The sequence below is a fragment of the Sander vitreus genome, chromosome 14 (assembly GCF_031162955.1).
Source record: "Sander vitreus isolate 19-12246 chromosome 14, sanVit1, whole genome shotgun sequence".
Lineage (NCBI taxonomy): Eukaryota > Metazoa > Chordata > Actinopteri > Perciformes > Percidae > Sander > Sander vitreus.
This window is the reverse complement of record NC_135868.1, coordinates 15,244,720-15,267,727: the sequence shown is the minus strand read 5'-3', so window position 1 is coordinate 15,267,727 and position 23,008 is coordinate 15,244,720. Positions and strand designations below refer to the sequence as shown.

Sequence of the window (23,008 nt, the reverse complement as noted above, 5' to 3'; positions counted from 1 at the left end):
ATTGTCAGCATAGTTTATACACATGTATCCTTCCTAACAGTTAAAGTAAATGTGTACATTTCCTCAAGTAATGTAGGCTACTTAAGTACAGTTATGAGTTACTTGTAGCCCCACTTACAAGTTTTTCCATTTTATTCAAATAAAACATGATACATTTATAATAAAATATGATGCGTTGGTAAATGGTAAACAACCCAACAGTTTGAAAAATCTTCTGCAAGCTACATTAAAATGTAATTGTAATGGATTTGTGTATTAAGTATAGTTGTAGGCTATAGTGTGGTACTGCTACTTTAATACATAAGTAAAAAATATAATCTTGCACCACTGCCTCCTAATTGATAAACTGCTTTTTTTGTGGTTAGATTTAAAATCCCTATTCATTTAAGTAATTCATTTTAAATAGTTGAAGTACCACATCATGGCATGGTAGTAGTTTGTGTGTTGTGGTAACACCATGGATGCGTATAATAAGAGGGTAAGTGGCAGAAGTGACACAAAACAAACATAATTTGTCGTGAACCCCCGCGAAAATCTCGCGATGACAAAGATGACAATCGGAGCGCTCTGATTGGATGAGAACGTCAAACCGATTGGTCACGTGGGCTGGGGTCACTTGGCATTCTGGGACACAAACAGTGGTCTGTATAGCTTTGCGTCAACAGCAGCAGTTTCCACTGTGGAAGGAAGGAGACGAGAGGATAATAACAGCCAGCCAGCAGAGAAAGAGCAAACATGTTTTTCTAATGCGACTTCTTCGTCTTGTTTGTCGCTCTGTTGTCCGGGAGAAGCGTATGAGGAGGCCAGCTACGGCGGTTTAGTTTCTGAAATGCAACGGTGGACTTTATTCACGCAGCGAGCTAGTTAGCTAACGACAGGAGTAAGTTAGCCTTGCAGTGATTTTTGCTAGTGCGTTAACGTTAGCTGGATGGCAACGCTGGTGGAGTCATAAAAGTTGATGTTCTTGCCGCACTTCGACTCTGGTCATTTCAGTCCAAAGAAGAGTTTATTGTTTTGTAACTGACAGCTCCCTCCATCCTACACTACACTGTCCTGGCTGAGGGGTAGCAACTCTGAATATGTCGAGTGTTTCAGACAGAGACTACAGAATTGGCGCTTTTAAGTCATTGGACTGGCACGTTGTTCAGCTAGTTTACCCAAGATAAACCTCGTTAAATTGGACAATTCGTGTAATGGCCAAGGAGAGTGACGGATTTCATCTGTATGTCTCACTACAAAGTTGCTGTCAGAGTTGCATGGCAATGGGTTACCACTGCTAAAGCCATCTTAAAAGTACATAGACACGTGGCTCTGTTGAAGCTCAACAAATTTATATTGCTAGACATGGACTTGCGCTGGATGTAAAGACTGTCTGGAAACCTCAAACGTCATAGCTGTCTTCAGGTCGGACAGTTCATCTGAGCCTTGCTGCTGGTCCCCAGAGCTTATCTGAGGGCCATCATGTCAATGTCAGGGTCCACGACTGTGCAGCTTTTCACCAAGCTTGTCAAGCATGCGGTGGGCAAGGCGCAGATTCAGCTGAATCGCTGGCTGCAGAGGACTGCCACAGATGAATGTGACAAAATTGACATCCTGATATGCAGCACTTTTGACGAGACAGCGGCCGGCATAGGGAGGTCAGATGGAGACCCTGAGGTTATCAGTGACACAGGGGGAACGACCTTCAGCAACAGTGGAGAGTTCAGACACCCATGCTGTATCACAACCTTTTGCTTCAAGAGCGCCCTGCTGGCATGCATCCTGACTGCTGTGTGCTTCTCCTCGGTTGCACTGGTGCGCCAATACCTCAAGGACCTCCTGCTCTGGGTTGAGAGCTTGGACAGCTTCGTTGGAGCCTTGCTGTTTATAGTTGGTTTAATTATTGTGTCGTTCCCGTGTGGATGGGGATATATTGTTCTTAATGTGGCAGCTGGCTACCTCTACGGCTTTGTGCTGGGCATGGGACTAGTTATGGTGGGAGTTTTAATAGGAACCTTTGTGGCACACCTGGTGTGCAAACGACTATTGACTGACTGGGTGCTTAACAAGGTTGGGAACAGTGAACAGCTCAGTGCTGTCATACGTGTGGTGGAGGGAGGAAGTGGACTCAAAGTTGTGGCCTTAGCGAGACTCACCCCCATACCATTTGGGCTCCAAAATGCAGTTTTCTCGGTGAGTATGAAAACACTATAACCAGCTTTTCCTTTTCACTTTAGGACATTTGACATCATGTAGTGTCCACTGTAAATTCATATGGTTTTAAGCAGAAAAGTCACAGCAATGAACCAGCCAGGAGAAGACCTCATTAACCTACGGTTCAACGAATCAAACGTGTGACCTTTTCGATTTTAAAAAGAAATTATTTTCTTATTGCTAGGCCAACCTAACACACATAACTACCCGGAAACCAGCCTAAAAGAAGAGACTGGGAGTAATATGTCGGCTAGATGTTTATCATTTTAGTTGTGATGAATTTTGGACTTTGAACAGAGTAGGTGACCTGTTGCTTCACTATTCAAGGCAGACCACGAAATCTAATAGCAGGAAAGAAAATATAAGGCCAGTCCCCAGAGAAAGAAAACTCATTCCTCTTGGTGACAGAGGAAGCGCTCCTATGAAATGGATTCTATTGTTGCCTAAGGACATCAAGTATTTTCATCAGTTCAAACTATCAGTATCACATGTTCAAGTCCTAGTTAAGGTTTTTAGTATTTGGAGTAATATACGATACCACGTGATTTAGTAAAGACTAACTCATGGACATTTTTTTGTGAGGTAAACCTAAAGTCATTGGTCAAGGCAACAAACATTATAAGGCTTAGCAGTATAAGGATATTGCTTACACCTGCTCTCCTACACTTAACCTGAGACCGTTGACCTTCGTACATGGCATGAATAATTTATCCTCGCTGATTACCCTTCTCAGTCAACCCATCTATACCTCGAAATGGTAGTTTGAGCCTTGATGGATGTGTTACTGTGTATTGTAGGAAATCAGCTGGAAGGTCACGTAACATGAAAAATGTTATGCCAGTTGTAATTGAAAGATTAATGGAGAATACCCGCCTGAGCGTGAACTTGATGTTACGTAGACATTCAGGCTGAGATCTCCAGAGTATTTCAAGCCATTCTGCTACAAAAAAAGTTCTAATGTCACTGTCTCCAATTTCACCAGATTATACAATATCTCACATGGAGCTGGAAGTGCTTCACTAATACCACATTTTCAGATGGATTCCATTACATAATTGTCTTACATTAGCTTGTCGCCTAAAAAAAAATCACAACCAATATCACAAGGTTGTTTACACTAAATATTGAAATAATAATGCTGCGAATATGGAGAAAACATATATTAAGTAGCTGGAACTTCAGTGTACTGGAGTACCACCAACAGCAACACAGTATCAGGTTTGCACAAAAGGAAACTGTGTCTTAAGTGGTTGCATGCTTATATCCTCAAGCAAGTAACTGCAGAGTTACAGTTTGTTAATGTGCATGGCGTATCAACACAAACAATAATTGTGACCTGACAAATATCCAAATGGGATGAAATGTATATATCTATATTTCAGAGTCAGTGTGCAGCCATTTTTCATCAAGCACATTTCTCTGATTTGAAATATGAGGTTGGTCAAATTGACTCTCATACAATGCATCACTTTTAAAATGACTAGTAGCATACGCACGTCCAAGGATGATGTCGGCAAAAAGGACAAAGTTTAGTTCATTCTAGTTAAATTGGAATGTAGCCTATTTAAACATCTCATTTCAAAAGTGCAATGCACATTTTAAAGCAATTAACACCACAGAAAGCAGCTGGATTAAAATGCAGTTAAGTCATCATATGCCGTATTTCATAGATTTTGTAGATACTGTTTAAGTGAATAGTGACATTTCTGTTCCCACTTAACTTTAGCCGTTTTGAATATTGCAATGTGTTTATGGAAAAATATCTGATGAGAATGACATAGTGTTGAAGGCAGAAAAGAAACCAACAGTAGCGTAAACATCCAGAAGTGAATGTGAAGGGGGCGCTTGAAAGGCATTCATAGCTTAAAGCATGAAGGAGTTGATGCACGGGCCTGAGGCAAGAAAAGGAAAAATAAGATGATGTAAGTGAGATTCACAAGTACAGTAATTGCATGTTGCAAAGCCAGTAGGTTTTCTGGGGTGATTTACTGAGACATTTCTCGTGGTTTGGGTGTTTGGCGTTTGCTTTTGATAGCTCTATGCACTCACAACAACCCTACAATAAACACTTACTATTTGCAAGTCATTCAAAATCTTCTCGATTGTGTCGGAGCTGTATTGACCCACTTCTGGTAAATGTTGAGGTTTACATTTGATTGAATTCTATTGGAAGCTGTTTCTAATGATTTGTCAACCCCTATTTACATGCATGGGGGTACAAAATCTTAGAAACTGACAAACAACAAAATGACCCAAAACAATAATCCCCTTCCCTACAAACTCCAAAATTGAGTTGACACCCCTTTGTTGACAGTGTAAACAAATTAGAAATAAAATGTTTCACACGTGTAGTATTTATTACAGGGAAATTTGATTGTGTGTCATTGCAAGGGTGTAGCTCAGATTCCTGTTAAGAGTTATGATGCCTTACTTTAATGTCATTTGGACGATGCTTTACGATCCTTGCGTGTTACATTTACTTTGCACTAAAGATCTTAATAAAATTCGAAAATAATCACACATCGCACAGAAGTTTACAAAAAAGGCTTTACCATGTGGTTATTTCATATAGACTATTGAAATACCAGAAAACATGCCATATCGTGTAGGGGTGGGAATCTCTTGGCACCTCACGGTTCGATTCCGATTCAGAGGCAAATGATTTGATTCTAAACAGATTATCGATGCATCTCGATACAAAAAAATTTTTATGTACATTTCCATGCGTGATTTTTAAGAATATACATATAAATCTGAGTTTGCTAATCACTTCCTAGACAAAGCAGCTAGACAAAGCTTAGATTTTGACATATACAGTATTTGTCACGCACAAGTTTTAATGAAATGTTTTTATTTTGTAGTCACTCCATGCTTAAGCCTTAAACATACTTGTGAAAGTCACCTTCTCTCACAGTGATCTTCCATGTCAGAGGCTCAGTCATGTTTAAAGGTGGATAACTGGCTTCTTAGAGCATGAAACATGAGGTGGTCAGATGTAATGTGATAAAGTAGAAACAGCCTATATGTGTTTTGCCTAATTATTTTATGTTTGTTTTATTAGATCATTTGTATATATACACAATTTAATATTTTTTCTCCTTTTGGCCATTTTTGTGTGTGGTTTTTTCTGCACTTCTGCCTAAACTCTAAGTTGTTGTCCATTATCCCATCCTCTTTCAGTCACTCTGTTTTCTGATTTGTACTTGTCTGGAGACAGTAACTAACCTCAGAATCAAGCATTGAATCAGGCTTAAATTTAAGCTCCATGCTAAAAAATAAGGCAATTTATGATGCTAAAAATTAGGATTCCTCTGTATTAGTACCTACCCATTATGGTCACCTTTTAAAAAGACTTCTTTGAAGAGGACATACAAACCTAGCAGATGGTTTTCTTTTGCCTGACTAACTTAAATGGTTTCTCTTTGTCATCTGTTCATACAATGGGCTCCATGGTTGGGACAGTTGTCACAACATTGAACTTACTGTTCCATTCTGCAGAGGTGAAAATGAGATGTCAAAGTCTAAGGGGAAGGCTGTTTACTCTGTGTTGCCCAACTGCTGCCACTGCCATTATTTAGGGCCCTATGAAATCCGTCTTTTTTTTTTTTTTTTTTTTTTCAAATTCCGTGTTTTCTGATTTATTTTTAGCCCTTTTCGGATTTGCTTGTTTTCTTTTCACTTCTAAGCAGTATTGACCTTTAAAAACTCAGTGACACAAACTCACAATTCAGCTTTTTTATTTAAACTGTTAATATATTCCGCAAAGCAAATTCAAAATTACCTAAATAAAAGGTAATTGGATGCTCACCTATAACAATGTTGAGGACACTGCGATCTCGGTTGTCAGGTTTCGCCGACGACAACGAAGATTTTCTTTCCACAGATCTCTTGCAGCACTTTTTGCATGTGCTGGTCAAAGGTGGGTGGGTGGGTCTGCATGAAAGCCGTTTTACAGCCGCCGTAGCCGAGCTCATGCACGCCAATGTGACGTCAAAATGACATGGATCTTACTGGCGCGTCAGGATTTTGAGTGCACGACCACAGGGTGCGCACCACTCTATTTTTTTTTTCAGCGGCGCGCGACAAAGCGGAAACAGGAAGCATGAACGAGCTCGAGAGCAACCGGATGCCAGGACTCCGAGTGACTGCAAGTCTCTCTTGTAAACTTACTGGGTTAAGATGAGTTCTTTTATGGGGAATGAAAGGCTTGAGCCGACAAAGTAGGTCATCGAATCAAATTGAAGCATTGTCAATGCTGCTGCTAGTTCTGCTGTTTACCTTTTTCTTCTTCTGATCTGTATAAAGAGCAAAGTCTGTAGCCTTTCCTCATTAGCGCCACCTCTGTTCAGGAGAAGACTGCAACTAGTGTCACGACCAACACGCGCGAGTATAAACAGTAACGGCGCTCCCATGACATCACACTGGCACTCGGCTGCGGCGAGTATACCCCACGTTTGAGGCTGCTGGCGTTTTCTGGGAGTTCGCCTCCCTACTTGCAATGTTTAACAAGAAACGGACGTATCCTCTTCATTTTCTCAAGCGGTATGTCAGCTTCAGCACACATTGCCACAAAATCTTCCACAAACTCACGCCTTGCATCTATTGATTTTGTCGTTGCCTTAATGGTAACCTGGAGGGATTTGCCCGCTGTGGATTTAGCTTTGTTCTTGAGATTAACTTTTGATTTCAAATGGTTGTTACATGTGTCTTTGCGGGTCCAGTCAACAGTATGTTGACAAAACTTACAAAACAGTTGTTGTCCAGACTCATAGTAGTCGTTGGGGTATTGTTCAGCTCAGTATTTAGCAGTCAATTGAGAGTTTCGCTTCAAAAAAATGTTTCCCCCCACGCAACAACGTGAGGACGTATGGTTACTAGGCAACATGTTTAACAATGCCATTTGGCCACGGTTTAGGTAGAGACCTTTCTACGCTTGTTGTTTTAAACTGAAAAATGAGAAGGAAGTAAAAAAATTGTTTTTTATTTAATATGTCTACAAAATATATGCAAATTCTGCGTGTATAAGAGAATTCCGTTTTCATGTGTAGATTCCGTCCGCGTTTTCCGCATCACGAAAATCATAGGGCCATGATTATTGGTGCTTCACAATCAGTTTGCCAGGGTCAAATTAAAAGGCTAGCTAGTTGACAGCCTTGTGAAATACTATTTTTTGCTTCTGCTTGCTCTGGGTCATTATCTACAAGGAAAGCAAACAAACACTTTTATGAAAAAGGAAGGCTGTTACAAAAATGGGTCATATTTGGTTGTATGCCAGTTTGAATTTGTGATATTTGGTTAGTTTCAACTCATGCCAGCTGTTTGCAGCTGATCTGTGTTTGACTCATTCTCATGAGTTTTTGAGATTGCTCCCATTGACATATTTTTAGGTTTACAGATTTATAGACAAATAGTGGTGTTGTTTTTTTTTACTAATGCACTTGCATTTGTATTTGCATATGCCTCATTTGGCCAGAAACACTAATATAATAATGTAGCTCCTTTGTTACGGCTAGATGTGTAAATAAGCAACTGTTTGCTAACAAGTTTGCTGCCGATAAAAAGGGATGATATGGCAATGTGGTACTGTGTATTTTGTCATTTATGAAGAGCGCAAAATGAACATTATTGCCGTAACACAGCTGGGTTTTTGGCATCGCGATAGAAATTATATAGAAAAATACATAATAGACATTTTTATGTCGTTTTGGCGAAATAAATCGCCCAACCCTATTAACCATCATTCAAGGTCAGTGGGACTGGAGAAAATCAGGCTCCTCACACATCTCAGTGTGACATTTTTATTTCCAGCAGCAGAAGTGAAGGTCAGAGTGGAGCATTCAATAGAGAAGATAAACCGTCCCTACCAGAAGCAGGCTAATAAACTGAAACTTCCAGTTAGCCTGCTTTTTCTACTACATTTTCACGTCTCGGCCCGGAAGGGTTTCAAACCCAGCTCAAGTCTCTTAACTATACACATCTTGTAATTCATCTTACCCGGTTGTTCGTTAGCTGATATTGTATCTTTATTATCTTATTCTCCACAATAAAAGGTGAAACTAACTGTGGGTGGGTCATTCCACGCCTGTGCTAGCTCACGGTGGAGTTATGTGTTGTCTGCTCTGTCCTTGGTAAGCACTTTCTGTGGATGAGGCTAAATTTCACCGTGCCCCGAGCTTCTTTCTGCTGAAGTTGATAGTGCTACATTATAGCGGGTAACCTAAAACGACACAAAGACTGCATTAGTTAGCAAGACAATGGGACAGCCCAGGAAAAATGTTTGTGAATCCTTTTGTGGACAAAAAAGACATATTCGGCTCCCCATGTGTATTTTATTACATTTTATCACTGCTCGCTGGCCTGCCTCCATCCCTTTGCGGTCATAATGAGCTGATGAAGCAATTGCCAAATTCCTTGTGTGATTTATATGCAGGGTTTAAAATTAGCACCATCTACCAATCAAATGCTGGTTAAATATGGTAGATTGGCTGGTAGATTTGCTTCACTCACCAGCCAAAAAAAACAATGGCAGGGGCTGGTAAAATTTGAACTTCCACTAGCCATTTGGCTGGTTGACAAAAATGTTAATTTTGAACCCTGTTTATATGACCCTAACTACAGGCAAACATGTTTGTGCAGCCTTTAATTAAGTCCTGTTCTTTACCCTTCAGTACAAAGGGTAAACCCTGTGTGTGTGTCCAGATAAAAAGGGAAACCGCATCACAGTAGCAATCCTGAAATTTACTATGCAGTCAAGTCTTCCTGTTTTGTTTACAAGCACAAAGTCAGACCTGCATTGCTGCTGCTCTGAATAAATCAGGTCATGCTAGGATGGGATGTTTCTTCACTTGAATTTGCAGATTATCTCGATACACAGGCTTTCAGAAGCAAGTAGGAGGTTCAATAGGAATTCTCTGCGTGGTATAAAATTACCAACTAGCCCTTCCTTGGTCATATATTACACTGCTGCATTTTCTAGATGCCTTGGTGGGAGGTGACTTCAGCAGACGTGCTTCACAACTCAGGGATGATGGCTGAGAGAAAGAGAGTGCATTCCTTTCATACATCTTCAACTTTCACAGGCTCACATGTCATGTCTCAGAGATCTGGGGCCTGTTCCAGAAAGCTGAAAGAGTTTAACTCTGAGATGAGGGAAACTCTGGGTTTTCTGTTTCAGAAAGGGAGGTTAATCAAACCTGAGAGAGAGGGGTAACTCCAGCCCGTTTCAGACAGAGACGTAACTTAACCTCAGAGTCAGTTACTATGGTAACTGAGCCTGTGAACCTAACCTGGTCGGGAGCAGGTTTTCTTCAAGAAACCTCGAGTTTCTCTCAGTCTCCTCCCTCTGACACAGTGCTCTTTCATTTCTTCATTCATTCATTCAGTCTGTATCAGGCGCATTTTAGCGCAGTTTGTTATTTGCATGAATAAAAAAAAAACAGGGTTGGTTTATTAACTATAAAACGTTTTATTTCTCAAAACATGGCATTTCCTTTTGTCGACGATCCCGTTGATGAAGAAGCTGTACTACTTCGCAGGGAGTTAAACACACGTCAGGAGATACTAGCCTACCTATTTGAGCGGTATTGTTTTTCTTCCCAGTCTATCAGTCATGTAGCCTACATAACCTTATCCGTCCTCATATCACTAACCTCACCCATCGTGGACATGCTCTTACATCCCAGCACATTCTTTGTGTCACATTACGTTTTTTTTGCAAACGGCAGTTTTCTTTACAACATTGGTGATGCGGAGCATATTAGTAAAGCCACTGTAGCAAAGCGCCGTCACAAGAATGTGACTCGCTCTAAAACGTTTTTGTAGTGTTCCCTGGACACAAACCAGTAAGAGCCATTAAAAAGGAGTTCCACAGTATTGCAGGTGAATGATGTAAACCCTTTTGAAATAAAAGATTATGAATTATAATTCTGTTAATGATGGTGCTGCAGCCTGAATGGGATTAGTAGGCCTAGGACTTTTTCGCCCGCAGGATTGCACCTAAATGAAATAGATTATAGGTTCAATACCATTTCACCATTAATATTATGTACTTATTAAATATGAAATGAATACACTTTATTGGAACTTACGCATTTACTATTGCAGCAATTTTCTCCCACGCAAATTCTCTCTCTTTTGCAGCAGCCGCTGTATTGCTTTTTTATACATGTTCAAACTCGCTGTATGTGCGCATGAGCATTTCCGCCGACCAGTTTGTTTGTGGTTGTTACCATGGTGAATCGTAGTATCATGGCTCCATTCATGCTGCCTTTTTATTGTGGTGGTGCACGCGCTTAACTCTGAGTGAACCTACTCTGAGTTGATTGAACCAACTCAAATCAGCTGTTCTGGAACCGAAAACTCAGTTTCCCATTTTAGGGTAAATTAAGGAGTTCAGGGTTAGACTCAGTTTGTTAAACCTCCTTCCTGAAACGGACCCCTGCTGAAGTCGTTTTGATTGTGTTGACACATGGTTTGGACACCTCAGTGCTTTTCTTTTAAGGAAACAGACTAAACATACTGAGGATAAACAACTTGATAACATTAGCTTGAGTAACCAGGTTTTGATAACATCAGTGTCCTATAGTGTAACCTAAGTGTAACCCAGGCTCTAATCAGTGTGTAGTGTGATAACAGGAGAGGGTTTATGATTTATCACTGTGAGGAGACACTTGGGCTGGATCTAACAAATGTTTTTTGTTGCCCTGATAGCATTTTGGCTGAGGCAGTGTCTTACAGCAACTCACCGCGGCCCTTGACACACCACTATCAGCCACTGTGCACAGTGCCAAGGTCACATCCTCACGCGTTGGCTTATGTCATCACTTAATCAAGGGATCAAGGTTGACAGCAACGCAGACAATTTTTGTACAGTATTTAGTTGGTTGTACTGAGATATGAAATGAGACACTGAGCTGGGCGTGTGATATGCCGTAGTTCAAGGTAAATTATAGCTGTGATCTTGTTCTTTAAAGTGCCCATATTATGAAAAAAACACTTTTTCTGGGATTTGGGGTGTTCTTTTGTGTCTCTGGTGCTTCCACACGCATACAAACTTTGAAAAAAATCCATCCATGCTGTTTTGAGTGAGATACGGTTTCTGAATGTGTCCTGCCTTCAGTCTCCGGGTGAGCTGTTCAAAATCGGCACAGCTTGTGATGTCACAAGCCAAAACGAGCTGGCTAACCACAACGGTTAGCTCGTAGCATTAGCGTTAGCATGCTACCTCATTCTCAATAGCAAAGCGCTGCTACAACACACACAAGTTCACCATAATCTACAAAAGAACTACTTACATGTGCACCCTCATTTAGAAGTCTCCCAGCTAATCCTGCCTTGTAACTGACCGAAGTTGGAGAAACAGCCTTTCTTTTACTGTCTATGGAGCTAGCTAGCTGACATGATCTACATCTGAGCTACTGCGCATGTGTGAGTGCAATCAAAGGTAGTACAGACGAAGAAGAAGAAAAGAGGTCTCACTCTGTAGCTAAAAGAGACCAGGTGAAAAGAGGATCTGCAGCAGTGAGAGAGCTGTGCAGTACAACAAAAATATGGTGTTTTTTGAAAATTAAACCATGTAAACCTATTCTGGTACAACCTTAAAATACAATTATGAACCTGAAAATGAGCATAATATGGGCACTTTAAACAGTATTTTATTGAAGAAAACTTGAACAATGCATCTGTATCATCATTTTCATTTTTAGTTGGTATCCCCTTCTTCCCACCCCTACATGTCAACATACATATAAAACTACACATCAAAAAAGAAAATAAATACATAATAATAATAATAATAATAATAATAATAATAATAATAAAATAGATAATTATTACTATTAAAAAAGGGACAGATACAAAAAATATATATTATGTATACAGTATATAAATATACATATGCATAGCTACACGTATACCATAGTACAGTGAAGAAGAGCTAAGTAGGTACATGAATAAATAAAATGCAAAATAGCATTAGGGTTTCCAGCCTGCATTATAGCTTGCATACATTATGAGTTATGAGATTCTGTGTTCCATTCACAAAGAATCTGCTGGGATGTAAGAGCATGTCCAAGAGAAGAGTAGAATATTATTATTATTATTTATTATTTTTGTCAGCAACCCACCCCTTCTTATAGTTTCTATAGGTACACATATTACATTCTTAAATGTTTAAACAAATGGTAAGACCCTTAGTACAAAAGTGTTTTGTGTGTTGAAGACCAGTTTGGTAAAAAAAATGGCAATAATATCAACCAAATAGTGATATGTTCAGATAGCTGGCTCTATCTTAAACTTCAAATCTCTTGACTTTTGTCTCCTCGCTAATGTTATGAATCACTACTGAAATCTACAAAATAGTGACATAGTCAATTCGCTTTAGTTTTAGCTCTCGCTCAAAAGATATTGAACTTCAACCCTAGTCTTAAATATGAATACACAACAGATGATTTTTGACTGAATTATATTTTTCTATACTATAGCTTAGTATAGGTTTTTCCAGTGTGCTTAACTCCTTTTTTTTAAGTTTGTAAGATGTTTCTCCATTTTCAGATCACAGACGTGTCCTTGCCAAACTACCTGGTGGCCTCCTCTGTGGGTCTGTTGCCCACTCAGCTTCTCAACTCCTACCTGGGCACCACGCTTCGCACCATGGAGGACGTCATCGCTGAGCAGAGTGTCAGCGGCTACTTTGTGTTCTGCCTACAGGTGAGCTGATGGTGATAATACATTAAGCTTGAAGATAAATCATAGTACAGCACTTCATATGTTCACAGGGGTCAAGGGTCAGTTTAAGATTAAATAAGTATCAGTGTCTCATGCAGAACTGAAGGCTGTTGCTCAAAATTGACATCTGGTCTTAATCAGACGGAAACCTTTTTTAACACTGATGGTGAGAATCTCTATCTGGAAGAGCTCGGTTATCTCTTACTGTTTTTACCAACCAGGATACACATCATACATACAAATGTTTTTTTTTAATGACAAATATATAGAAACAAACAAAGAATCTTGGCCGGGCTAGCTGTTTCCCCCCTATTGCCAGTCTTTGTGCTAAGCTAAGCTAAGCTAACCGGCTTCAGGCCTCTAGCTTCATATTCATCAGTGGTATCGATCTTCTAACTCTTTGCAAGAAAAAGAATTTCCCAAAATGTCAAACTATTCTTTACATTAAAATGATCGCAATGAGTTTGATGCAGTGTCGTGTACATATTTTATATTTAAGAATAAGAGAGCATTGGTACCAGATGGGGTATCAGCATTGGCAGACCGTGATTTAATAAATCAAAATAAGTATTAAGAGAGAAAAAGCCGGATCGGTGCACCTACCAACATCTTTCCCAGATGGCTAGTTAATAACTTCAAATAATAAGTAGCAAACTATTTTTTTTTATCTTTTATACAGGCAGTTTTTCCAGAGATTTCTGATTCATTTTTATAGCTGAAGAAGTGTTGTGCTATAAACTATGGCCATTTTTGTGACAAAAGTGTGTGGTTGTAATGCACTGCAATAGATTGCGTATACAGGTATATCAAATGTATTGCCTCCCCTCGTTGTACTTTTATTAGGAGAGTAACATATTAAGCCCCTGACACACCAACCGGACGGCTGACCGTTGGCAGAAAAGGCAGTCGGCTCCCCGAGGTCCAAAAAGTGCCTTGGAACACACCAAAGCGACTCTGTCTTGAGCGTACGTTCTGCATGTGCGCGAGACATAATACAAAAAATGAAAACCGGTAATGACAACGCGTCACGTGGATCTGGCTTCTCCAGCCGATAGTAATGGCGGCTTGTTCGAAATACGATCTCGTATTTTACGAAAATAGTTTACTGAAACGTGTTTCTGAAAACATTTAAAGTGAGAAATGGGCCATACAGTTGCTGAATCTGTCTTCATTTCAGATCGACAAAGGTCAGTTTAAAAGATTTTCGTATGATTTTGAGAGGTGTTTGTCACTCATCCCGCTCGTTATTTCCAGGTTAGTACTCCACCGGAACCACCGGCACGGAACACACCGAACAGACTCGAGTCACTGACCTCGCCAGATTGTCCGACGGCCGATTATCGGGTTGGTGTGTCGGGGCCATTAGGCACACCTCATTATATAATGGAATTCAGTTCACCACCTCAACAAAAATGAAAGCCTAAAAAAATGAATACAACATTGAATAAACAAGAAATGACTGCTGTGTGCATCTTTGTGTCAAACACAACATTGTGACTTCTTCCTCTTTCTTCTGCAGATCGTCATCAGCATCGGCCTGATGTTCTACGTCGTGCACCGGGCACAGGTAGAGCTCAACGCAGCCATCGCTGCCTGCCAGATGGAGCTGAAGTCGTCACACCTGAACGGCTCCTCCACCAATCACAGCGGGTTCACCTACTGCAGCAAGAGGGCTTCAGCCAGCAGTGGAAACTGCATTAATGTGGTGTGACCGTGAATCCACACGAGGCAGTAGCTTGTATGACTTGGCCACCTAACTGTAATACTGCAGAACTCAAGGGAACCTGCTGAATTTAGACAGTGTCTGAAACATTTTGGTGGTTTATAATTTTCTACAACATATTCTGACCACCCTTGTGAGAAAACCCTAAAAGCCTATGTATTTACGATGTTCTAGAAGTGTGGGACCATGCACCTTTTGAAAAAAATGGTGCTGATGGAAATGGTTTTGCGGTACATCATCATGGGAGTTTTTTTTCTTTGGATCAAGGTACTTAACCTATTTTTAACTTAATTTACTCTGTTACAGGATATGTTAATGAAATTATAATGTTTAGAGATATCAGAGGTGGCTGAGTGAGCGAGCGAGTGAGTGATTAAAAACAATAGCTAGGTATTAACTGCCTGCTAACACTATGAATGTGCAATCTGGAGCTTTCTAGAGAACCAAGGAATTGTTTTTCCATTTCAGTGTCAAAAGAATGCCAACCTATGCACCTTTCTTTCATACTACATCTGTTTTTGTTTTATTTTAGGAGATTTATGACCGGTCTACATCCAGTGCTAATTTACAGTAACAATAATAAGGGCCTTATTAATATTTTTGCCACATCAGCTGAATTGGCCTTGTCTGCCCGGAGATCATTTTGGCGCTTCTGCAGTTTTAATAAGAGCAGCTGGGGGGAGGAGCAGATTTCACAGAAGGAAACTCAGGAATGTTTCTGCCAGGAAAGTTGAAGTGCAGCTTGATCAGCTCCTTGGTAGCACAGCCACATGTTCTGCTAAAGATTCTGAAACTGAGATGTCAAGCTTCCCTGTAAATGTTTAGAATTCGTTTTGATTTTACATTTGTTTTTGTTTTACATTTTTATTTGGCTGTGAGATTATGCATTAGGATAATTACATAGTTTTTGCTTAAGATGGTAGTTTTGACAATTCTGTGCAATACATCAAAGAACGGTGACAAAATGGCATGAATGTCATATTTCAGTGCTGAAACCAAACTAATCACAATTGCTCTCACGCATCAAAAATAATACAAACCAGTCTGTTTTAAAGTTTTACTTACATATATAGTTTTACTTTATAGATGGGTAAGCTAGATGAGATAAAGAGGCTGTTATTTTTTTTATGTGCTTTTCTTTGATAAAGCTTATCAGATGCCACGACACTGGCCCCACCTCAGTTGAGGCTACATGTGACTTATGAGTGACTTTATTTTATAACTTATCGTTGGTGGTAACTAGAAATGATCTGTAAACAAAGTTTTCATGCTGTAGGTTCTCTTGCACAGTCCACTACAAACAGACAAACACTATTTTCATACAGATAAGTTGAACTTGGAGGGGGTTGTGGTTGGTCGAAAGTTAAAACTTGTGTGTCTCAGAAGCTGACAATCAAACACAACATGGACACTAAAAGTGATGAATGTGATAATATTTTTTATTTTTACATGAATTATTTCGATGCTGCTCCTCAGACAAAGTCTGGTTGAGGAATAATAAGGGCTCCTATATAAAATATTCATCTTTATGTCCCTGTATTTGTAATGCTGGCACAACTTTTTGTTTTTCATTTTCATTTTTGAACTAATGTTTTTCTTTTTCTTTCTTGAAAGCCAGATGTAGTGTTTGCTCTACACATTTCATGCTGTCAGTCCTCTTAAAAGCTTGGTTACTTCCATGCAAAATGTTGGTTGAAAGTGCCCCTTCCTGTCTGAATTTAGCAATAATGTTTGAAAGTCAACCGCAAAAGAAATATGATACAAGTCCGACCAATAAGATCTGTTGCCATGTGTTGGGAATAGCTGTTTACTTCCGATGTGAAAGATCAGCTAGTAACCATTTATTTTTCTTTCAAAAGTGAACAAAAACTGCATTTTGAGTTGTTAGTCCATGTTCCACTGTAAGGTTGAATATTAATATTCCCAGGTTTGTGTTTCAGTGTTCAACCTGCCGGTTACCTCCCGCTGCCTCTGACTGACATTTCTGCGCTGCCAATGATTTGGAAGAGACACACAAACATCTGTGATCAGAACAGCTTGTTCAGATTTGTAGCACCTTCTTTGGAGGGTCCCTAAAACCTACTGATCGCTTATTGATGTTGAGCGATCAACCTTTCGCTCCTGTCACATGAACATTTTTTACTCTGAATTAAAAGTTTACGTAGAGAGAGATGATTACATTTTATGGCCGAAAGATTTATAAAATCTACTCACAGCTCTCACTCTTTGTTTAAAGCTATAGTGCGTAGTTCCTGTCGCCCCCATGAGGAATTCTAAGTAATGGCAACAAAACTGTCGGTGCGCCCACATGATACAAGCCTTCCTTGATCGTGCACCGCCCCCACCCCTCCTCCATGCAGTTTATAACCAAGGAGGACACGGAGGATTAAAAAAAACATGATGGACTCTTCAGAAGAGGTAATTATCTTCACTCAAGTTTCTCCGCACGAAAGTCGTGGGACGACACAATCTTCTGAACCATACTGAGAAATACAGAGAGAGTTGTGTGGAGCTGATAGTCTTAATTAGCTTTGTACCAACTCATTTGACAATGGCTTGAATGTAACGGACGTTCATTATTATAAAAAACGTACGCACTAAAGCTTTAAAGCCATGGAAATTAGTTTTTTTTCTACATACACAAGGCTTTCACCTGACAGCAGTGAAATTTTTTAGAAAGTGTCCCTACCCTCCAAACAAAGTGTGATTTGATGAAGCTGTTCTGCTTAGAAGTGGAAAAGAAGTGGGCTTTATACCATGATTAATGCAAAAATCAAATACATGAAACTTAATCAGCCACCGTGGACACACTTCATATTTTAGTCTCTCAACTGGGATTTTGAAAACTTGTAGATTGTGGGAAAATGAATAGTTTTACAGTAAAGACTTTGGTTCCTCCTAGGTGGGTTCTACTTAACTTAGATATAGTTATGCAACAACTGATTCCTACGGGAAGTGTATTTCATAGACACCCACACAAGACCTGAATCTGGGATGTAACTGCACACACAACTGGACTGTTAAAAGTAGTACGGTGTTATTAACTCAAAGGGTCTCGTTTGATGCTATGAAATGCAATACTTCCCATCTGCATCAAGTGCATTACATATATACTGTATTTTGTAATACAGAGAATTTTACAGTGTATTAATATAGATATTTATCACTGTACGATGCTTGTTCAATGTTATTTATGAAAGAGAAAATAAAACCTGTCAGACTTTGTTACAAAGTCTTTGTTCAGTTTTTTTTAACACAATTATTTTTATTACATATATTTTAAAAACTGACCATTTATGAAATCTTACGGATTTTTAATCTGAATATTTTTAATTATTTTAATTAATATAATACATTTTTATTTACTCTTCTTCTAAAATATTAATATCAATCAAACTTGATCTTAAAGGAATAGTTCAACATTTTGGGACAGACGATTATTTTCTTTCCATTGGCAAGTTGAATTGCTACAACTCGTATAAATGTATGTATGCTAAATATAAGGCTACAGATAACATTGATAGCAATATCATGAGTCCCTCAATATTACCTGGCTTCATCTTCGACGCTTTGAGAGTGATGCAGGACAAAATGTTCTTCCTCAGACGGTTTCCCCTTGTCTTGCAAACCTCTAAATAACAGTCCACAAATATGCAGCAGCACTGTACAGCCAGAAATAATGCTGGCTTCTGGGGCAGTTTGTCACAGCAATTTTGAAGGATATCAGTGATGGATGTGGCGGTGGTGACGAGAATGGAGCACCACTTACGCTTGCCCTTGCCTTGCCTTGCCTGTGACAAGCTATCTGTGCAAGGGAAGGTGGGGGTTTGTGTGGACAGTGTCTTACAGACATTGTCCAGATAGATCCAGCTTGTGAACAGTGCTGTGCCAATGTAACCACACACACATACAAATGGGAGCACAGTGGGAAAGTTGCCCACAGCCATCTGCTCACACTCCAAATACAACAGAAATACAAAACCCCAAAGAGAACCCAGCCACAGACTATCAATCAAACAGTAACAGACCAGACTCCTCTTGCATTTTATTTCTCCACGTTACTAGGAGCTGACATACAACCCGCCAATCTCTTCTGGCTTGGGTCAGATCTGTGTCTGATCCATCATCATCCAACCCAGCCTCAAAGGACAAACCTCATCCCAGAGCCTCCCCGCCAGCACACTGATACGTCCACACAAAACCAAGAACATTCATTTTGACGGGCCTGAAATGAAAGCCCTAGCTCTCACTGAGGGCTACTCTTTTGAAAAAAAAAAGCACAAAAAATACTCTGTGAGGCTGTTAGTGCTTGAAAAAAAAAAAAAGACATCTCAGAGTTAAATTGTTAAAAAAAAAAAAAAGTGAGTGGAATGATCTTGGAATACGTCCATGCAGCCTTCCAGAGGGAAACTTTTGGTGTGGATGTTTATGGATTTGTGGAGGAGGGAAACATTGATAGGCCTCTGGCAGACAGACAGCTGTTGCCTCCATCTATGACCTGCTGCAGTTCTCCTCTCTGCTGAAGTGGGAAACTGCTCAGTTAACAAATAGGGCAAAAATAGTGCACCTCTGGAGGACCCTGAGAAACAAGTTTAGATTTCAGATTTCTGACTATGCTTTGCTGCTCATCATACTTTACTGGCTTGTAGCAAATGTTCAGTTTATTTCTATTGTATACCCCTATCTCTGGCCATGCATGCTGACTCAATCTATTCTTATGAGTTAATTGCATTACAATATACTGGACTATCAACAAATGTCTACCACTTTAACTAAATTGAAAACTACAATTGGAATTATTTTTCAATTGACAGAAAAACACATTTGCAACTATTTTGATAATTGTTATTAATCGTCATTTTTCACGTGAAAAATTCCCCAAAATGTCCCTGGTTCCAACTTCTCAAATATTAGTATTTGCTACATTTCTTTGTTGAACGTAAACTGAATATCATTTGGTTTTAGACTTTTAGTGGGACAAAAAAAAAGATTATTTAGAAAATTAAGGTAATCATTATTTGCAGCCCTACTTGTTTTTTTTTACAATCAACAGAGCAAGCAGAAACAAATTACAGGAGTTTGTATGACAAAAAAAAAAAGAAAAAACGAGAAACCTCATTCTTTAAGTTTTTTTTTTTTTGCTTTAGGTGAACTCATTAAAGCTAAACAGACTTAGCTCAAGTGTCCTTGCTAATCAGGAACCAGCGAGCGGGGACAAACGGGGGAGGGAGGCCTGTTCTGATGACGCCTGCTCCCAGGGAAGAGTCACATCTGTGTCCTCTCCTAAGGTCAGCTCTTCTTCGGTCTGTAAAAAACAGTGCTGTCTGCTCACCGAGCATACATGAAAACACTTTCACTCTCAAATCTGAAGGGTGCATTACGGAGAGAGGAGAGGCACACGTCTTGTGTTGGCAGACACTGTGAGAAGGTTACATCTGGTTTAGGATAGAACTAAGGTCATAATGCAGAATTGTAGATTATAGGTGCAATTAAATCGTTATATACAGTATCATTCTAATAGTCTTTTTTTCACAGGAGACATTTTACATAACATAGCAGGAAAACATGTTTGTTTTATTATCTATATTAGCTTAAATTACAATGATTTAGTAGTTAACATGAAGTTGAATTTGGAGTCACCAATCACTGAGACTGATTTTATTCCTTTTGTTGTAAATGCTGACTGCCATCAGAAAATGTGGTGCTCTCTAGTGGTCAGATACCAATACTACATCCGCACAGTGCTGCAAACTTTGACATTTTAACATTTATTGGTGCTTTCGATATTTATTTATTTTACACACAAAAAAAAGAAACCTCTTGGGCAGAGACACATTAGAAGATAAAACTAATCAAATCAATACATCAAATTTACAGGTAACCAACGTCAGATGAGATCAGAACATCTGCTTTCACAGAGAACATGTTTCTGCGGTCTGAACCCAGCACTGACGGTGTGCAGTGGGACTGTAAAACACAAAAAAAACAACTAGACCAGCTGATCCAAAACTTTAATTGGCACGTCTCAGGTTGTTTTGTGCATTTCTACGCAGCAGAGAAGCTACAGTAGATTCCCCAGTGATCGCTAGTAAAGCGTCCACAGTCCAGCTTCTCCAGCCCCACCAGGGCCATGTGGTCGGGGGCCAGCTGTTGGACGCCGTCCTTGGTAGCCGGGCGGAAGTAGACCCGGTCAAAACGGCAGCGACTGACGTAAGGAACAGTCTTGTTGTTGTTAGCTTTGGTGTCCCATGTGTATCGGCAGTGCTCCTGCTTTCCCAATCGCTCCCACACATCGCAGACACTGAAGGGCAGACCCACTTTGGCAACCTGAGATAGAACCCAGAAAGGGCAATCATTTTTAAAGAAGTGTGACTACTTGTATGGGGAAAGTTCATAACCAAAAATGTGAGCGTGAACACCACTGTTGCAGACATTACTGGGGAAGTGGACTACCTTTTAAGCTGTCACACATAATATTTTTTCAAGTCAATAATGATGAAAGACAAATGACTGACCTCAGTGTCCCTCAGGTTTGTGTCCCCTCCAAACAGGACGGTGACATCGGCGGGTGCGTCTCTCATCTTCTGCATCACCACTCGCAGCTGTTTCATCCGCTCCACTGCTTGGCCTTTACAGCTCTCGAGGTGGGACGTCATCAAACACAGCTTCTGGCCTTTGAAAGTCACCTGATTACAAAGAGAAAAATCCAACATTGTAACAACAGAAAGCTTAACATGGCATTAAGTATTTGTACAACTATCTGTGGACAAACCTGAGCTACAAGCAGATTCCTCATCATTTGAGTAGTGGGGTAAGTTACTATCTCGCTCTCCACGAATTTGACCCGTGACTTCTTCAGCATCATCCCAGTGAAGTAACCATCTTCACCACCTGGTCAGCACATGATAAGGGGAGGGATAGGGGATGCTGAGCTCAGCAAAAGCATAGCCAATATTCTATATAATACAGTTGTGGGGCCCTTTTTTCTTTAGTGCAACATACTGTGTACCAACAAAGACAGTCGTCAGGTAATAGAAAAAGCAGAGTGCACTACAACAAGAGTAGAGACACTTTTCAGTAAAAAATACCTACATCATAGGTCTTTTACACAGCATACTGTACCTTCAATGAGTAGGTAGCTGACGGCCCGTTTCTTCAGGTACTGGACGTAAGGTGGAATGAGCTCCTGTAGAAACACCACGTCAGGAGTGTATCTACATAAAGACAAGATTCACTCTCAATTACTATCTGCCTCTTAGAAATTGCATCTCCAGGGACACTGCTCTGCAGCTCTGATATCAACAGAGTTTAATTAAGAAGTGTGGATCGCCCATCACAAATAAAATATCAAAGTCATGCCAACAAAGAGTAACAATTGTGTATAAACACAAGCTTACAAGACTAAGAAGGAGCACAGGCCTCTGGCTCGCTCTCCAAGGTTGTCTGTATCAAGTCCATCAACGTTCCAGGAAATCAGTGACAGTTTATTGTTGTCTTCTTCTGAGGGTTTGCGTGTGGAGGCTGGACTGTCTGCAGTCAAATCTATACTGGAAAAGTTCCATTGACTGTTATTTAATTTGGAGTTGTTAAATGTTGGCTGGCTTTAACAACAATAAGAAGAAAGAGTCATGGCTAAATCTCACCACACACAGTAACTTGGACAGTGACAAAGGAGGAAAGACAGTAGACTTACCAGTCTCCTGGAGGTTTTTCCTCAACTTTTTGCTTCTTTGTTTTGGGCCTGGTTTCACTCTCTGTGAAATCTTCTTCAAATACTTTCTCCAAATCAGCCTCAAAGAATGAGTTCAAAGCTCTCTGAAAGACAAGTGATGGGGAGTGATGCCTGACGATCTTCGTGCCATCCATAACAAATTTTTAAAACATTTTTTTTTTATCACTTTAAGCCTAATAGAGGCTGATCTGATCAGCTAAATAAACTGCAGCAGTGTTGAATTGGACTAAAATGTTGCCATGTTAGCCACCAGCTGTAGCATTCTGTATCTAGGTAATGTCACAACTGAGAGGCCTAAATTGTTGTAGCTACTGTACCTCCATCTCCCACTCATTTTCAGCCAGGTAGCACTGAGCCACAGCGCTATCAGTTCCTGTTACTGCCGCAAACTCATCGCAGAGGCGACTTCTGTTTTCTTCTACATTAGAAACTGACGGTTTGTCAAATTTGGATGTAGAAGCCATCTTTTGTAGCCACTAGTTTACAGGACAAGTAGAGTTAAATGCAAACATTGGTCAATATTTTTCTCTGCAAGTTATCTCAGGTGTACCAGTGAAAGGCGTCCGGGGGAATTTGCTAATTAGATTACAACAAATCCCAGACAGCAAACTGTACTTTGTATGATTGAAAGTTAA

The 23,008-nt window shown here is 39.9% G+C and overlaps 2 protein-coding genes across 2 annotated transcripts; one reads left to right on the top strand and one right to left on the bottom strand.

The window, feature by feature from the left end:
* Window positions 1-621: 621 nt before the first annotated feature.
* On the top strand, window positions 622-17,866 carry tmem64 (transmembrane protein 64). Its single transcript, XM_078267768.1, has 3 exons — window positions 622-2,172; window positions 12,745-12,900; window positions 14,438-17,866. Exons 1-3 carry the CDS (start codon window positions 1,462-1,464, stop codon window positions 14,627-14,629), a joined length of 1,059 nt encoding a protein of 352 aa, XP_078123894.1. The 5' UTR covers window positions 622-1,461; the 3' UTR covers window positions 14,630-17,866.
* Window positions 17,867-20,196: 2,330 nt separating this feature from the next.
* Window positions 20,197-22,956, bottom strand: tdp2b (tyrosyl-DNA phosphodiesterase 2b). Its single transcript, XM_078267096.1, has 7 exons — window positions 22,691-22,956; window positions 22,335-22,456; window positions 22,039-22,188; window positions 21,764-21,855; window positions 21,414-21,532; window positions 21,157-21,327; window positions 20,197-20,968 (listed from the first exon to the last, which is right to left on the bottom strand). The coding sequence occupies exons 1-7, from the start codon at window positions 22,835-22,837 to the stop codon at window positions 20,687-20,689; spliced, it is 1,083 nt and encodes a 360-aa protein (XP_078123222.1). The 5' UTR covers window positions 22,838-22,956; the 3' UTR covers window positions 20,197-20,686.
* Window positions 22,957-23,008: the final 52 nt, after the last annotated feature.

What these genes read in the sequence shown, in the direction of transcription:
- tdp2b (XM_078267096.1), bottom strand. Translation starts at nt 22,837, where the DNA reads ATGGCTTCTACATCCAAATTTGACAAACCGTCAGTTTCTAATGTAGAA. An exon ending in CTGTGCTCCTTCTTAGTCTT is followed by an intron (nt 21,856 to 22,038) that starts GTAAGCTTGTGT and finishes GTCTTTATGTAG; the next exon opens with ATACACTCCTGACGTGGTGT. An exon ending in CAAACCTGAGGGACACTGAG is followed by an intron (nt 20,969 to 21,156) that starts GTCAGTCATTTG and finishes GTTCTATCTCAG; the next exon opens with GTTGCCAAAGTGGGTCTGCC.
- tmem64 (XM_078267768.1), top strand. Translation starts at nt 1,462, where the DNA reads ATGTCAATGTCAGGGTCCACGACTGTGCAGCTTTTCACCAAGCTTGTC. An exon ending in TCCAAAATGCAGTTTTCTCG is followed by an intron (nt 2,173 to 12,744) that starts GTGAGTATGAAA and finishes CTCCATTTTCAG; the next exon opens with ATCACAGACGTGTCCTTGCC. An exon ending in ACTTTGTGTTCTGCCTACAG is followed by an intron (nt 12,901 to 14,437) that starts GTGAGCTGATGG and finishes TTTCTTCTGCAG; the next exon opens with ATCGTCATCAGCATCGGCCT.